Source organism: Phymastichus coffea, unplaced genomic scaffold (genome assembly GCF_024137745.1).
Source record: "Phymastichus coffea isolate CEN01 unplaced genomic scaffold, Cenicafe_Pcof_1.1 PCOF00035, whole genome shotgun sequence".
Lineage (NCBI taxonomy): Eukaryota > Metazoa > Arthropoda > Insecta > Hymenoptera > Eulophidae > Phymastichus > Phymastichus coffea.
In genome coordinates, this window is record NW_026706846.1 from 468414 (window position 1) to 487126 (window position 18713).

General features: G+C 34.6%; 1 protein-coding gene across 1 annotated transcript in view; it reads left to right on the plus strand.

Moving 5' to 3' along the window:
- LOC131663408 (nucleoprotein TPR) overlaps positions 1 to 18713 on the plus strand; it is a 490761-nt gene that overhangs the window by 467126 nt on the left and 4922 nt on the right. Inside the window, exon 15 of the mRNA XM_058933811.1 lies at positions 5337 to 5639. Within this exon, the coding sequence (XP_058789794.1) occupies positions 5337 to 5639 (303 nt within the window). The remainder of the gene's footprint in view (positions 1 to 5336; positions 5640 to 18713) is intronic.

Genomic DNA, 18713 nt, shown 5'->3' on the forward strand with positions numbered 1-18713 from the left:
TAAAAGAGAAACGTAACCATACAAGTTTTGTCACTGGGGTTTGCCAGCTCTACGTTGTACAGGGATGAAACTGTATTTAGCGTATATATTTTTACCGTCCGAATTCAAAAACGGATCATAAAACAATTAAAAAAACGATCTATCTTGTGAAAAATAATACGAATAAACCTAAAGCGTTCCAGTATATCTTCTAAAAATTATGTACTAGATAGGCAAAATTGAGGCCTGCAATGGCTCGGTCGGTAGGGCGACGGACTCGCACCCGGTAGACCCGGGTTCGATTCCCAGTCCCTGCTGATTGATACAAGCACCACTGAAAAAAGTTTCATGTGCTTTGTTCTCAAACACATTGCAAGCCTCCATCGCTGATTAGCACTGATGGAGCATAAATAGAGCGACGTTAAATAAAAAAAAAAAATAAAAAAAAAAATAGGCAAAAATATGGAGTGCCGCTCCAAGACGTTCTCTATCACATAGTGGAACGATTATTTGAATTTAGTGATTTGAATTTCGATGAAAATGCAACAACATGATTATTTTTAATCTGTAAATATGAATACGACGAAACAATTGCAAAAATATGTAACAAGAATTATTTAACAATGAAGCGGCGAACACTGGGATTATTTGTTATTTTATGGTTGCTATTAAATATCCTGCAATTAGAAAACTTTCTTATTTACTTCACTTATAATATGACTATAGACTTAAATAAGCAATTTAACATTATATTGTAGAAAGACTGTTGTATTAAACTTTTTTAAATTACTGTTTTTTATTAATCTCTAAATAGGTGAACAATAATTTGTTATGATGTATCTACATGCCCATTATCTAGTAAATTTGCCGATAAAAATATTTTTACGTCAAAAACAAAAGTTAAAAAATTAAATTCTGTAACCCCTTCCTTCCAGAATTAAAAATCTGCTCAAATACTCATCTTTTCATAAGAAATAAACAGGCCTTAATTTTTTAAGAAAAACTCCTACCAAATTTTGTCGTATTAAAAAATTCCTTTCGAAGGTGAACTTCAAGGGTTTTGATTCTCACCCACTATATAAGTGGATCCCTAAATTCTTCTTGTAAACTCATTTTTTTATAAGAAAGAAACAGACGTTGATTTCATCAAGAAATTCCGATCCAATCTCGAATTTATTAAAAAAATTGCTTTTGGAGGTGAGTATTAAGGGTGGTTCTCACCGCCTGAACATATTTTGATCACTAATTTCTGCTTGAATACTCATTTTTTTATAAAATAAAAGGGGCATAGATTTTATCCTGAAGAATCCGATCAAATCTCGAGATATTAAAAAAACCTGTTTCGGGGGTGAGTTTTAAGGGTAGTTTTTTCCCCTAGACATTCTTACTAATGAGCGTTCAAGCTCCTAAACTGTACCCAAATACTTGTCTTTTTAGAATAGTTAAGTAGACGTTGGATTTCGTAAAAAATGTTGATTCAACCTTGAGAAATTGAATAAAAACGGGATTAGGGGTGAAGTTGGATTGGTGGTTTTCACCCTTTAAATGTGAATTTCCACAGATAAAAAAAAATACGTGTCAAATATTTTTCAAAACTCTACCCCTCTGTCAAGTTTCAGAAAAATCGGGACGGATGGTAAGTATCTCTCCCTTGTTAGTTCGAATACTTCTTCGACCTAGTTTTGCTGAAACTCCGACTTTATAAGAATCTTGGCTTGCTCGCATTTACGAGTATTTAAATAACTTTTTTGGTATTTTTCTTCTACCCACAGATTAATTTTTACAATAAGGAGGTTGTTTGGATCCCAACTACTGGTTCCGAGCCGATGAATCTCTCTTTTGTTCTTAACTTTGCTAGTCTATCCGCAATAACATTACCTCTGATCTTCCAATAGCATACCTAGTTTAGATAAGAGTTAGCAAATACCTTTCCAGAGTTATAAGTGCAGCTCTGCTGTCGGAAAAAATACTAATATATGTATTTCCCTCAATCTAAGACCATCTAGGTACAGTTTATAAGACCCATTTGCTTAGTTTGGTTTTATAATCGGCTAAGTACGACTCAGCCACCGAACACAAACAAAACTCGTACACCGAGCGTCTATCCATCAAAATCCAATGTCATCGGCGAAGTTGTGTACAAAAAAAAATTGAAAGAACAAAATATTGTTAAACGATACATATGGCTCGATGCTTTAACCGATACTACCGATTTTCGTAACTTGTGTTTGTATGCGAAACTTACATCTTTCCATATCAGTCTCGCTGTCCCGTTTTTCGTAATCGTCGTCCACTTCTTTTTCTTGTCAATCGCTCGTGGTTTAACTAACTTTATTTGCCACATCTCATACAAAGAGAGAACACTTTATTTTATTTTTCATACAAAATTTCATACAGATTCTTTGATCCATTTTTTAGAATAGGCAAAAATCGAAGACGAGCCAAAAACACATCCAAGTAAAAGAGCTGTCAAAAATTAACTAAACTTCAAAAATGGCCGACTTTGTCAGCATAAGTAAGAAACATGAGTACCAGTACAACGCTACAAAAAAATTAAAAATCAAATTTACGTAGCCCGTGGAAGTTCAAAATTTGCGATACTTTTTGAACAGATTTCGTATACGTGAATGAATGATAATTTAAATTTTGATCCAGAGCAATAAGTATTCCTGCTTCTATTTAATATGGAATTAAACCGCCATAGTGGTCAAGAGAGTTTAGTTCGTGCATGATAAAACTGTATATGTATGTATTTTATTGAATTTGTCGAGACTTCTCCTGGAATATCACAAACACCTTTCGAGCTTCAACAATCTAGGATAGTCCTGAACAATTTGACACAAGATCTGATTTTAAAAACATTTGTATTGGATGAGTATATGATGAAAATTAGTTACAAATTATAGGAACGATTAATAGAATATCATTTAATTTTATAAAAATTGCGAAGTAAGTGAAAAAAATTATTTGACATTAAAAAATAAAAAATAAGAAAAAGACAATTATCAATGGATTAGCAGTCTCGGAATATCTCAATTATACTCGATGTTAATTATACTCGATGTATAAAGTTCAAAATAAGAGCCTCATTCGAAACACGAAACGTCTCTCAAAGGGTCTCTTAGATATTTGTTTATTGATTGAGAGGTATTCTTGAAACTTTTTTCGTTCGATAAAATATGTCAGAGCTATTTATTACTAATTGAGTAAATTATTGGAAAGTTTATTTTTCTTTGTTGCATTAAAATATAGATTTTTACGGTTGTGTACAATATCGATTATTAATAAACTCATGTAGCGCACTATTCGATATTTTTTCCTTAGAATTATTATGTGTGATAACACGTGTATGTTTTTGCACAAACTTGAAATATTAATAATAGTTGCCTTTTTATACTATGAACTTTTTTACCTATACAGAAAAGTCATCGTAGTCCTAACATTTACGCTAAAAACACAAAAATCACGTATGCGATGAAAAAAATTAATGAAATAGAAAGTAAAGTTGATTGTTTCTCAAAATTTCTATATTCGGCTGAAATTACTGGGATTATAGTGTTGTAATGGAGAATTACGACTTTATCCATTCTTCCGTTAGCTTTCACAAGTATCAGTTCACCGTTTTAAGGCTAAGAATACATACGTATACACATTCATGATTATTTTTTTATTTGAGGTGCGGTAGATAAGCTGATTGGTGGAACCAGGAGAAACCAACGGAGAAAAGAGGAGCTGGGATGGCGATCACGAAAAGTGAAGAGAAGATTGAGAGAGAAAGAGATAGACATAAGTTGCACGTGTAACCCCAGCTCAAGAAAATCAATCGCGTCACGAAATCGTTTTATAGGATTTTCCTGTTTCATTTTCATTTGTTTTTGGCCGCGGCTTCACCGGATTTTTTCAGGAAGATACACAACGGGTATGCGGATCATGTGGGTGTAACTGTTGATTCGGTCGCGCGGAACCAGTGTCACAGCTCTGTATCTGTGTGAGTACGCATCCCGGTAAGGATTCGCGCTAACAGCACTGGCTCCAATTTGAGTAGCAACGACGAACTGCCAGAACAATACCGAACTTTAGCAACAGATTGCCAGTAACCAAGTTGGTGCGTATTGAGCGCATTCATAACACCTTCCTTTTTTCATATTCGGGTATTGTGACTTTATCAAGCGCACTCATATGTACATATGTTCTGTAAATAAAGTAAATTAAGCGAGTGTCACCGTATTTTGAGCTGCCAGTGATCCTCATCCTGACGTTAGTTTTGTATACGATTAGTATGTACGTCCAGAATACTATTTAGCCGTGAGCGCGTTCACACCTCGTGAAGCCATCCTCTTAACCTCTTTTAACCGGTCCACGAACACAGAAATAAAAAAAAACTTTTTTATAAATCTATTGTTCCTTATTCCTAAAAACATAAAATATAAAGGAATGTATCATTTATTGAATATATATGGGTTATTCTTGGCTATTTCGATTGACTTATAAGCCCTAGGTCACGGATTTTTTTTAATTTGGCACAATTCTTGTACACATGAAAGTGAGATATTTCCCAAATTTTGATGATGATATATTAATTATATCAAAAGTTATCAACAATTAAAGAAAAATGATAAAAAATTTTCAAACGGCTATATTTTAATAACTAATAAAGATATCGAAGTTGGATTTTTTTCAAAATACTTATAATACCTTGAACTTTCGAAATAATTACAACAATAAACAATAGAAATTTTTTTTCGAAAGTTATTAACTTTTTGTTTAAACAATTGCTAATATCTCAAAAAGTATATTTTTTTTGAAAAATTCTTGCTCCTGCGTGTTCCTGAGAATTTTTGCTATCGAAATCAATTATAAAATTCAAGAGCCCGACATATCGGAAGGCGTAGCCCCATTTAGAAGAAAACGTCTCAGCGCAAGACCACGAAGACGTCCCGGTGTCGTTGCGACGTACACCGTGGCATCTTCTTTTAATTAGGGCTACGCCTTCCGATATGTCGGGCCCTTGAATTTTATAATTGATTTCGATAGCAAAAATTCTCAGGAACACGCAGGAGCAAGAATTTTTCAAAAAAAATATACTTTTGGAGATATTAGCAATTGTTTAAACAGAAAGTTAATAACTTTCGAAAGAAAATTTCTATTGTTTATTGTTGTAATTATTTCGAAAGTTCAAAGTATTATAAGTATTTTGAAAAAAATCCAACTTCGATATCTTTATTATTTTTTAAAATATTTATTGCTATCTGCGAATTGATTAATTCAGACTTGTTTTCAAATATAAATTAATATAATAATTATCATGCAAAATATATAAAATTATTTTTCATATGTTATTAACGTTCATATTCTAGATGACTCGAAAGTTCCGGAAAGCAGGATATCTGAGTTAATTGTACTTGATATAAATAACACAAATACAGAGCAATCAGATGAAATTCGTGTTGATTTGACTAATACTGAATCAAAAGATGAAAACAGAGAGGCAGAAGCTTCTCCATCTGATAATGCAAAACAAGGAAGTACAACAATGGGTACATCAAACGTACCATTATTACGTGGAGCAACAGCTAGAAGATCAACTAGAACATCTTTTAGAACTATTCATGGAACGCGACCTACACCAATTGTTTGGGACAATCAATCTTCTTCACGTGGTAAGCAAATTTCATTATTAATAGTACCTATAATTTCCTATTGATATTATATAAAATTTCTACTGCAAAAATTATACTTTAAAGTTTACAATAAGAACTTTGCCACCATTACAGTGGTTACAAATGATACAGTCTTACCAAACGACAGAAAAAAACCCTGCGGTGTACTCGGAGAACGTTCAGCTGCCACAAGCTGACACAAATTCATGCCCACGTAGCAGTTCATACTTTCTGTCGTAACTTTGAGTACCGCAATTGCACAACCGTGTAGTGATGTACACGGTCGGCTAACCGAAACTTGGGTTGACAGCATCCGCAGAATATGCGCGCGCACGAATTAAAGAAGAGAGAGGGAGGGAGAGAGAAACCTTATACTGCAGTTGCTGCTGATGGTGTTTTTGGAGGCATCGGTAATAGCTGACAATACGCCCGCAGATCTGCTGTGTAGACTGCGAATTGGATCATCAAAATCAAGCGAAAGAAAGTCCAAAAAAATTGCAGTGATCCGTGGCATTGAGTGAAGGTGTTTCCGTCAGATCGGCGTTCCACGCTGAAGAGAGCGAGCGCACAGCCAGATACTCGCACGTACGCTACGCTGACCTCCTCGTAATCACCTGCGGTTGTGTGCGCAATGCATTTCTCATGTGTGCTCACTCGCTCCTATATTATGCTACACTATCTTTCTCTTATACCTTCTTTCTCTCCTTCTTTACGCGCATCTTCATTTTCACGTCAAACCAAATCTACGCCGCTCCTTTCCTGGCTCTATCTAATCTGTATCTTTAATTTGATGGACTGAGCATGAGTGATACGCTTACGCATATCTACTGTAACGGGTGGTTCGGTCGCTCAAAAATTGACCGCTGACTACCGCTGATTGTTCTCTCAGTGCGGAGTTCTGCTCAAGATTGCGCGTCGGTATTTGGGAGATTTTGTATTCTGATATGCTAATTTTTTTTATTTTTCGACAACCTCAGAACATGGGAGCAAGTGACACAAACAAATCTACACTTGCTATCAACCTCTTGATGACAACATCGATCAAGGTTATTGTTGACCTCACACCAACCCAACACACATACTCACAATCATACCTGTGCGTCATCATCTATTTAAATTTATGCAAATGAGTAAGAAAAGAGTCAAAACGAGCCGGAAAAGGAGCAACGAATTGGGAAGAGAGTTATCAGCCGCGATAACGACCGGACGTCTTATCCGCGAAGGGAATCTAAACCGCGATTAGCGCTGAATCTCCGTTTCGATATTACGCTCGTTCAGCCAAGTCTTAGCGAGGTGTTGCCTTATTGTTTGTCGCTACCTAATCGATTCATTGATCCTGGATTTTGAGTAAATTTCAGATTGTTGATTGCCGATACTTAAGCCGAGGCTGATTGTTGAGCGATCCAGCACGTGCGCCCAAGTAAATGACGACGATAATTCATATTAAGCGATTATATTCGTTGTTCATTATTCATATACATTGGATTTGCTGATTGTCACGCTTTTGGTTGTGGGTCCACTCCGCTGCTTTGCCTTTAATTTACCGGTTAATTTAAAATTGGTCCTGTCGCATTTGCCGCACATTCACTGGTTGTTACTACGAGCCGCTGATCCCGTTTTGTTGTTTGTCGTGCCAAACACTGCGATCAATCGATTAATTCTTTTTTCTTTTCCTATTGTTAATCTTACATAATGTTTGCCGATTGCAACCGGACGCTGTAATAAGCTCGTGAATTGCGTGTACGATTTTTTATAATTCTATTTTGTAAATTTTCCTTAGTAAATTATTGTTTTGTAATTGCGCCATACACCCTCCAAATTTACTACAGCGTGTGTGTTCGTTTTGCTGCGTTAATTTTGTTAAATGGATTTTGATAATAAATTCTGTTTTATTGTTTATCTTAATCTCAACGCGCTATCAATTGCATTAATTGTCTACGCGTTTCCTTTGTTTCTTCCCCTTCTTTTCTGACCCACTTTTTTACAAACAGGAATCCACTCTCTGCCCTGGGAAAACAAGTAGATATAGAGTTCAATAAAGTTCGGAGAAGTATTGCTCTGCGACACCCGAAAAATTTAACAAATAATTTTTGTTAATGCCTGGCACCTAGTTATATATTTAATTTCCGTTATGTGCGTTGTTTAAGTTCTCAAACACAACGTTACAATACATATGTCCGGATCAACGTCGGCACGCGGACATACCAAAAAGTAATGGATAGAGGGGTAATCGCGAATAAAGGGGTTTTCGAGATCACAGTCTTTCTTATTTAGAAGCTCGCTCAATATTACAAATTATAATAGGGTTTTATTCCATAACGACATGCGTTTAAATTACTGTCGCTCTTTTCTGTAACGGTCCAGTCTGATTAGCCTTTTCCTTCATCTTCCACTACAAAACAGCAACCCGTCATATACAAGAAAACTAAAAAAAGGCGGTATCAGAGCTAAGGCGCTCTTCTCACATACGCGTAAATGTGTTAGGGTAATTCGGCGAAAACAAAACCATATAAGGAGCGTGACGTCACAAGCGTGGGAAATTTATTGTATACAATGCAAAATCGATAATTGCAAAGTTTTTTTTTACGAACAAAAGCATTATTTAGTCAATTTTGATGCGCTAATCTCGAATCTCAAGTTATTATAGTCATTCAATATGTATTTGTTAGTTTAATTTAATTTAGAAGTAAATATCGCTAGTAATTTTACAACAAATAAATATGATGCAAATTCGAATATACAATAACGATCCTAGACCTTAAGAAAGAGAAGCAAGAATTTAACACTTTGATAACTGATTTTCGACTGAGCTATGAATAAATAAAAAAATTTATAATTTATTTAAACATTTAAAATTGCGTTGCGAGATAGCGATTCAACTGTACATACCTATAAAATTACTGATAATGATTGTTACCCGTTAGTTGATTTTATAATAGCTAAAAGAGGAATTTCCGAATTCGTTATTTAATTATTATTCAAAAATGGATTGTTAAGTTAGTGGATTTTATTTTGAGTAATGTTCCACTTATCACGAGTAACTTTTTGATGTGAAAATCTTCCGTAAATTTATTGTAAATTCCGTGTTATTTAAATATTTAACTTAAATCGCTTATAATTTTAAGAGGCCATTTTTCCTTGAAAAACGATTTATATTAAAAAAATTCATTATTTTCTATTTGATTTTTTAAGTCACTAATTTTCAATTTCGAGCGAGCCATTTTGCGACAAAACCTGTACAAAGTTTATGCGAATATCAAAAATAGCGTTGTAGGGGCTACCAAGCGTAGGAAGGAGCCGCTTTCGCAAGTATCAATTCGCTCGTCGCTGCGGCAAGAGGACTTATAATTCTATCTTGCCTAGCAGCGCGTGCATTGATCGAAATAAAGACTCAGCTATTTCCTGAGACTGATTTCATTATTCAGTGGTTAGCCTGCTATTCCTTTCATACGCGATAATCCAAGTGCTCAACTCATAAGACTTTTTCTCTTATGAGAAAAAGCAGCCTTAGATTATCTCCTCTCTAAAATTCATATTGCCTAGAAATTAGATTGAGTATTCGTTGCGGCGCTGTCGGGCCTCTCCTCGATAGATGCAACAGTACTCAATTGTATTTTAAACGGTTCATCGAAGCGGCGACCTACGTGGATAACACTGTGTTCGCTATTCGTTGATTGTAGTAATATCAAAACTTGAAGAACTTTCACGAGTCAACTTCTTGCTTACTCTCGGAAACGCGATTATGAATATATCTTAGAGGCCGAACTATTTATTTTAACAACGTAAGGTAAAGATCAAACGTTACATTTCTATACCTATCATTTATTTCATAATCAATAATTATGCTCGTAGAAACAGAAACAGAATTTTCTACAATCGAACAAAGATAAAGTTCACAGAATAATTAAGTAACGTATACCACAACGTGAGCTACCAAAAAAGAGGTCGAAGGTCTACATTTGTACAGAATGGAAAGATTTTTATTGATTCTCGTGAATATTTTCCATCTGATTTGTCTTGAGATTAGGTGCAAGCTGTTAACTTGAGGATTTTCATTCCACTACATCCTTTTCATTCAACTATAAATGGAATATCACTCATTATTTAAATGTGTGCTTGCGAAACCCGAAGCTAACCGACATTTATAATGATTCATGGGTGTTGTATATGTGTGATCTACAGGATGGGACTGAAAAATATCACTTTTTACCTTTTACTATCATGGAAATTGAAGAAGTAAACTGTATCACTTAATTCAGATTAGATAATTATCTATTTTAATATACTTACGTAAATAATAAGTAAAAATTATATAAAAAAACTTTAATAGAACAAATCAACATATAAAATAATTGTATTAGGTAAGTCAGTTTACTCAATCAATTTGCGAGATTTACTAAAAAGAATAACAACAATATATTACTAAGCGTTGTCCTTGGTAACTAACTAAACAATGTTGAGAAGAACGACGAAATCTATATTCTACATTATTCCCTACTCATTTAGATTGTCATCCCGACAATCCGAAGAAAAAAAAAGAAAAATAACAAAATTAGAGAAAGTAGTACACTAAGCGGAGTAATCTTTTGCAAATAGCTAAAGGGTCCGTTTCTTAATGATAATTCAAATTCTTCAAATAACATATTAGTGTCAAATATTATCAAACGGGTTAAATTTTCTGTAAAAGCCAAAAGACTCGTCTCTTGGTGTGATCTATTTTATCATAATCAGATATCTTGATAATGTCTTTAATCATCAAAACCGAAGAAACTAGTATACTAAGCGAGCTAATCCTTTGGTAATCGACCAGAGGGCCCGTTTATTGATGACAATCAAATTTCTTCAAACAACACAGTCGTCTTAAATGAATTATCTTGAAAATCTCTGTTAATCATGTATGGTAATCATCCATGGTCGAGAGTGGGGAGTTGACATGTTATGGTACCTAGCCTATGTCCTTGCTCCAGCATTTGCTCGACGGTTTACGGGAAAAACCACGGCTCAAAAAAGCCGTCAACAGAGCAGAAAGATTACCTATCGTGATAAGTTGCTAATCTGTCAATATGGATATTTTGCTTCTTGTATCTTGTTAATTATTGGATACAGTAAACAACGTCGTTGATCTTCTGTATAACAGTGTATGATCCATCTTAGTTGCACTGAAGTTCGGGTGTTTTTTCTTTAGTTTTTCGGGAATTTAAAAACCATACTTTTGTTCATCCGAAAAATGAATATTCCTAGCGTTCTTATCGTAGTAGTTTTTGTGTCGTTGAAAAGATAATTTAACATTGTGTCGTGCCAAACTGTAAATCTTATTTAATGTAGTTTTTGGTTTGAGGATGTAGTTGATAGATGTTGTCGATTCATTTAAGGTAGGAGGTAATTCACGTATCAGATCTAAAGGTAATCTTAAATCAGCACCAGTGTAAATATCAGCTGGAGTGACTCATGTTGTCGAATGTTCATCAGATCTGTAAGCTAATAAGTAAAAGGGAATCCAACAATCGTAATCTGTTTGATTATCTTGTATGAATTTGGATAAATATTACAATTGTGTTCTGTTTTGTCTCTTAACTTGACCGTTTGATTGTGGATGTAAAGTTGTTGTTCTAGTTTTTTTAATTCCTAATAAGAATGCTAATTCTTTAATTAATTTAGAATCAAAATCTTGATCAGTATGAATTTCGAGAGGGACTCCATATCTACATACAATTTCTCCAACAAAGACATCAGCGATAGTTTTAGTTTATCTATTTATTTCCTGATGAAGAAATGGGAAAAGACTCTAAAATATCTATCTAAACTATAAAAAAGTGATCCCACGTTATAGATTTACATCGGATTGTGAACCTTGTCTGAAGAAACTTTTTTTTTGCAATACATGTTAAACAAGATTTACACCAATGTTCAACATGTTTCTTACAACATGCCCAACAGAATCGTTTCCGAATTTTGTCTAGTGTTTTATTCATACCAAAATGTCCACCAAGAGGATAATCATGAGCTTCTTTTAGGATAGTATCGATGGAAATTTGGGGTACGATTAACTGAAGAATTTTATTTTTTTAATTAGGTGAAATCCATTCTCTGTATATTAGTTCATCGTAAACAACTAGTGAATCCCATTAAGATAGATATACCTTTGTATATTCATCTTTAGAAGATATATCCTGTCATAAAAATTTAATCCCACTTCTTTTACTAGTTAAAATAGCGCGGAGAAATTCGTCCTGTTATTGTCGGTCTTGCGCTATAATTTTTGATGTTTGGTCAAAAACAATACGTCCAACAGAAGAATTTTCGCAAGGGCGTCAAGAAAGGCCATCTGCATTTCCATGAGAAGTACCTTTACGATGTAGAATTTTAGTTATATTGATCTAATTTTATTATCCATCCAGCTAATCAACCGCTAAGCTTTTAAATGAAAGAAGCCACGTTAATGCTGAATGATTAATATGAATGAAAAATGAATATAGATAATTGTGAAAATTTTGTAGTCTAAAAGCCATAACAATGAATTACCATAATCCGTTTCCAACGGAAAAAGCGGTTTTTCTCGATCTTATGAACTAATTTATACTTGCCAATAACCATTTTTAAGATCTAAAGTTGAGAACTAGGATTCATTAGCTAATTTATCTAGAGTTTGATCAATTCTAGGTAGTTGATAAGAATCTTTAATGGTTTTATCATTAAGTTTACGGAAATTGACCTAGAATCTTAGAGTACGATCCTTTTTCTGTTTCAACACTATTGGAGAACACCAAAAACTAGAAGATTCTTCTATTACATCCTGATTCTGCATATTCTTAATAATTTTATTAACTTCTTCTAGCACATAAAAAGGAAGGGGACACTAGTGTTTGGAACGTTATACTCGTAACTAATTCAGTAAGCGTTCAAAAAATTTTCCTAAATAGTTCACGAATTTTTCACTTGAAAATTATCAACTTTTCGGGAAAGTGCCAAGAGATAAACAGTTCTTAGAATCGATCGAAAAATGTGCCTGAATTTTTTCGGAGAGTTAGAAAGAAATTTTTTATTTTATAAATAGCAAATTATTGCAAAATTGAAAAATAGCTCGAAATACTTCCAAAAAATTCTCACGTACTCCTTGGCATATTCTAAGATTATTTTATTCTTTATAATTTTCTCATAAAGTTGATTGTTTTCCAACAAAAAAATCTTGAATCTGTAAATAACATCTTTTTTTCCGTTTCCGCAATTCCGTCTCGTAGCGAGTTCCAAAGTTTGCAGTTTTAGAATATTTTTTATTTAAAATTCTGAAATGATTGAGACTCCTCTAATTTTACTGAAAAACAGTTCAGTCATCTGTTTGGCAATCTGTTTGACTTTTACAGCTTCGTGTCCGGGGGCAGACACTTGACCGAGAAAATCATCGGTGTACTATTGTAAATAAATCTTTACGTGCATTTTTCTATACGTGTGTATACTAGCGGACTATTCACTTTTATACCAAATTGAAATGCAAAATAGTTGAGGAAGTACCCAAGCGATTATCCATAATGACAATGGATAAGAATTTGCGACTATTTTCAAAATTCAGCATTTTTTGGATGGCAAACAACCAACTTTATAAGGAAATTGTAAAGAATAAAGTGATCTTAGAATATGCCAAGGAGTACGTGAGAATTTTTTGGAAGCATTTCGAGCAATTTTTAATTTTACAAAAATTTGCTATTTATAAAAACAAAAAATTTCCGTCTAAAAAATTCAGGTCATTCTTCGATCGATTCTAAGAACTTTTAATCTCTTGGAAATTTTCCGATAAGTTCATAATTTTCGAGTAAAAGATTCGAGAATTATTTGGAAAAATTTCGCGGTTCGGACGCCATTTTGAAAATACTAGCGCCAAAAATTGAACTCTGAACTACGGATTATTAATGTTCAGACATTTATTCCACTGGTTGGAAAGGTTCCAAGTCGGTTCTCAATGCTGAAGATTTCAAAAATTGGATTTGGATAAAAAAAAATAGCTGAAAATCCCTATTTTTTTGGTTTAAACGCAATTTTTTCGTGAATAATGATGGTTAAGATCAACTGTGAGTACATCATCAGAAAGGGCTTGCTTTAAGCTTCTAAAATATATCCTTCTTAAGTTTTTGAACGCTTACTGAATTAGTTATAACGTTCCAAACACTAGTGTCTCGCGAGTGGCAGTTCGGCCGAAACGGGTTAAGGAGGTGGGGATCATGTAACTCAATCTTGTGTTCAACTAAATTACAACTTCATGCAACGTTATCGTTATAAAAAATTTCTTCGGAATCTATTAAGAGTTTTAAAAATTGCTTTTTTTTGAAGAGTTTAAATTGCAGGAGTAGTTATTAAAAACATCTGTTAATAAATTAGGTATTTCTTAAGTATATTCTAAAACTCTACAACATCGTTGTTCATCGGAGTTATTGATGATTATATATATAGTATTGTGTTTATTAAGTCGGGAATGCCTATTTTGTTTAAGAAATCACAACCTAATATTAAATTATCAATAATATCAGCTATGAAAACTATTATTTTGGTTGAATGTTGACCTAAATTTATCCAAACTTCAGCTTAAGATTTAATCGGAACAATTTCTCCAGTAAGAGATTTCAATGTATCCCCATTCAGAGGTAATAAATTGATAAATTGATCAATAAACCTTGAACTCAAAATAGTCATATCTGAGCCCGAGTCAATTTTAAAATACAAGAAATCCCATTAACAAGTCCTTCAAAATGAAAAGATTTCAAATTACTAAGAATCCTACAAATATATAGTTGTGAAGAATTATTAACATAAGGAGCTTGTTTATTTGATGTTAAAATCACTCCTGAAGATTGAACATAACCTAGTTTCCCGGTTCTGGACATCGGTCACGAGTGTGACCTATTTTGTGGCATTTTCAACATTCAAGATTTATTAACCATTCTTGAGAGACAAATGGTTTATTTTGATTTGCTGTAATCTTGGTCATTTGATTTTGTGTTACAGAAATTGAATTATTTTGAGAAATTCTATCACTTTGTGAAGTTGAATCCCTATTTTGATCTTTAATCGATTTAACTTTAACCGAAGCACGAGCTAAAGCTATTTTTGAAGAAGTTATTGTTTCTAATTGAAGAATTTCCCTAATCCCTGAATGATAGATACCCATGATGAATTGGGCACATGCTATCTTATCCCGAATTTCTGTTGAGCATTCATGGTAAGCGAAAGCTGCTAATTGTTTTATTGCATTTGCTAAAGTTGGGAGATCTTCACCCGGACGTTGTCGTCTAGTTTGAAATAACGAGTAGCTATTAGATTTAAAATGTATACCGAAACATGATTCAAGTTTATCTAATAAAGCTCTAAGATCTAGAGTTTCTGTGTCGGTTTAACGCACTTTTTGCCTTGCCTCTCAATAGAGCAGCTAATGCTTTTCTTATTAACTAATCTGTTTTCGCGATCGAATCAAGTTGATTTAAATATTCTGTAAAAGGAGTTTCACCATCACAAGTATCAGGTTTTAGGTCATAACCTAACCCTAAATCTATATGAGTGACCGCGGTAGATACAGTAGTTGGTGTGGTACCCTCTCTTGGATCATTATTATTTCGAATTTGGCTTGTATTTGGGATATGTGTATATATTATTGGTATTGTAGGTGATTGAGAAACAGAAATCGAACTCATCTATAATATTTGTTGTCGAAAATGACCCAGTTTCTGTGGAAGAGAACGTTGTTGTGAACGTATATCTTCGATAATACGTTGGCTTTCAATGGCTGCAGAGTTATAATGTTATAGGGTGGCTTCTAAATGATCTCGATGTCTTTGTTCGGTTGTACATGTAGCTCGAAGAACTTCCAATTCGTTTCTGGCTTCGTTCAGTGATAATAACGTCTTACGTAGTATAGATTGGGGTACAGAAGCTGCTTGAAACGACATTTTTGGCGGGTCAGGTAGTATCGATACAACATGACGTATTATAGATGTGTCATGAACATCTACTTGACACTCATCAACGGTCGCAGTTGAGTTGTGAAGTCATGTCGCCGAGCCGTCAGATAAACCGTCAGATGAATGAAGTTTATGACCGTGTCGTTGTTTGAAATGGCACGCGAGAAGGTGTGCAGGGTGTTTTACCAGACATCTTGTGTAAATAATATTTTATACTGTGTAACGGGCTGTTTTGATTATTTAAAAATTTATTGACTAATAAATTAATTATTAAATTAATTTAAACTACTCAGAAAGCCAACGATTACTCTCCGTACTCCGCATTGCATAGGCGTGAAAAATTAGAAAATTATTAACAATACTAAAATAATTTTATTTTTACTTTTTTCATATGCTGTAACACGATGAGCACAAGCATTACTAATAATTAATAAAAACTAATACTGTCGACCATTCCTCGAATTATCACTGCCTTATGCCAACAGCAACATCATCTATGCAGAAAATGGATAAATTCAACAACATGAAGTCTTGGCGAAATGCGAAGAAAATAATTATCGCATAAAATAAGCGAAAATAAAAATTACACGATATTCAAAATATGAATCGAAATATTTCATAGCTAACTTATTCATATGCAAGCGTATGCTGCGCTAGCCACGCCCACCTGTATAGTATAATGTAAACAAATTAAAAAGAGATAGTTCAATAAATTAGATAAGGAGGGCGCATCGCATTTACGAGGTGTGATCAAAAAGTAAGGTGAATTTTGAAATTTAGCGGGCTACGTCCGTTCGATCTTCGACTTTTTTATTTGGTTATGTCGGTACACTCGTCTAGAACATACGTTCCAAATTTCAACTTTGTAGTATGTTTGGTTTGTTTGTGAGAGGCATCAAGGTTAGAAGTGTTTTGCGTGCTCCACGATTTGCTGCTGTCTAAAAACATGGATCAAAGAGTTTGCATTAAATTTTGTGTGAAAAATTGAATCAAATGTTCCAAAACACTTGAAATGCTGAAAGTGGCATACGGTGAGTCTACTTTAAGCCAAAAAAATGTTTACAAGTGGTATAAACTCTTCCAAGAAGGCCGAGAAGACACCGACGACGAACCTCGTTCTGGACGCCCCAGCACATCAACAACTGATGAGAATGTTGAAGAAGTGAAGAAAATAGTGTTGGGAAATCATCGAATTACCATTAGAGAAATTGCTGATGATATTGGCATCTCATTTGGTTCGTGCCAATCAATTTTGACGAGTGTTTTAGACATGAGACGTGTGTCAGCGAAGTTTGTTCCGAAATTGCTCAATTTCGACCAAAAGAAACGTCGCATGAGCATCGCCCAAGAGCTACTGAATGACGTGAACGATGATCCAGATTTACTCAACAGGGTTATAACAGGTGACGAAACATGGGTATACGGTTATGACGTCGAGACTAAGACTCAATCGTCCCAGTGGAGGCATTCTGGATCACCAAGACCAAAAAAAGCACGCCAAGTTCGATCAAATGTAAAGGTTTTGCTTACAGTTTTCTTTGACTGCAGGGGCGTGGTGCATCATGAGTTCTTGCCACAGGGTAGAACAGTAAATAAGGAATATTACCTGCAAGTTATGCGCAATTTGCGCGAAGCAATCCGCCAGAAACGTCCGAATTTGTGGAAAAATAAAAATTGGCTTTTGCACCATGATAACGCCCCTGCTCACACATCGTTGCTTGTGCGCGAATTTTTGGCTAAAACCAACACAGTAACGATGCCACAGGCACCGTATTCCCCAGATCTGGCCCCCTGTGACTTCTTCTTGTTCCCAAAACTGAAGAGGCCCATGAAAGGACGGCGTTTTGCCACGATTGAGGAGATAAAGACGGCATCGAAGGATGAACTAAACAAGATCACAAAAAATGATTTTTTGAAATGCTTTGAGGATTGGAAAAAGCGTTGGCACAAGTGCATTATATCCGAGGAGGATTACTTTGAAGGAGATAAAATAAAAATTGATGAATAAATAAATATTTTTTGAGAAAAATAAAAATTCACCTTACTTTTTGATCACACCTCGTACTTTGACGAGGCCTAGTGAGAGATAGACTAATAGCCAAATCATATGAGAAAAGGACAGCGCTAATTAATAAAATCTCGCTACTTCGAATTAATACTGCTGAGATCTACGGCTAGGAGAAAATGATAAGAGAGGGAAGGTCGAGAGTGTGCCGATGGCTTTATGATAGACTGGACGTCTGGTTCCAGCTATCAATTTTCTGAGTTTTTATAATTAATTTATTGTTGTAATTTTGTAGATTAAAATTAAATTGTTAGCATCATAGCTCGCTCGTGCTCATTGTAATTAATTTGTATAAATTGTAAAACAACTATCCAGGATTTATTGTCAGAATAATTTTCATAATTAATAATTGCCTGTGGAATTGCCGGGACATTTGTAGAAAATTATATTTAATTACTGGAAGCCCTGGAAGACAGAGATTTTATTATAAACTCGGAATTACACCTCCATTACCGTAGAGTGAGTACCACAAGATTTGTAATTCAGCCAGCCTTAATTTTTAAGCAATTCCTCTCACTATTTAACGGAAGGTATTGCGTGCCGGTTCTCAATTGAATATCAATGTTAACGTAAAAGCAATATGGAGTACTGATTAGCGCTCACGCGATTCTAGTATTAATTTTATTACGTTATAACGTGTGATAAATCGCTCGTTATGTCTCTCTTTCTCAGACGACTATATTTATTTATGTACCTATATGCTTACACATAATTCTTTATTTGATATTGCATTAATTTACGTACGATGTCTAGAAGTCGCAGCAGCAGCGGGCAATAGAGTATAAGGTAGGAGAGAGAGAGTACATACAATACAACGCGAACTAGCGAGAGGGAGTATAGACTTGCGTAGGCTCAAACGGAAGGTATTTTCATGTGCGAAAGCAGAGACTGTGGAGCGATTAGAACCAACATATGCTCGGCAGAGAAGGAGAGAGAGAGTGGGGGGCTCTTCCGCGACACTAGCTTATTGACCGCGTCCGAAAGTACACGTGTTCTCGCCGGCCGACTTTCGTATTGAAGACTGACAACTACTTTTTCCGACCCTCTACTTGGCCTTGTGGCAGA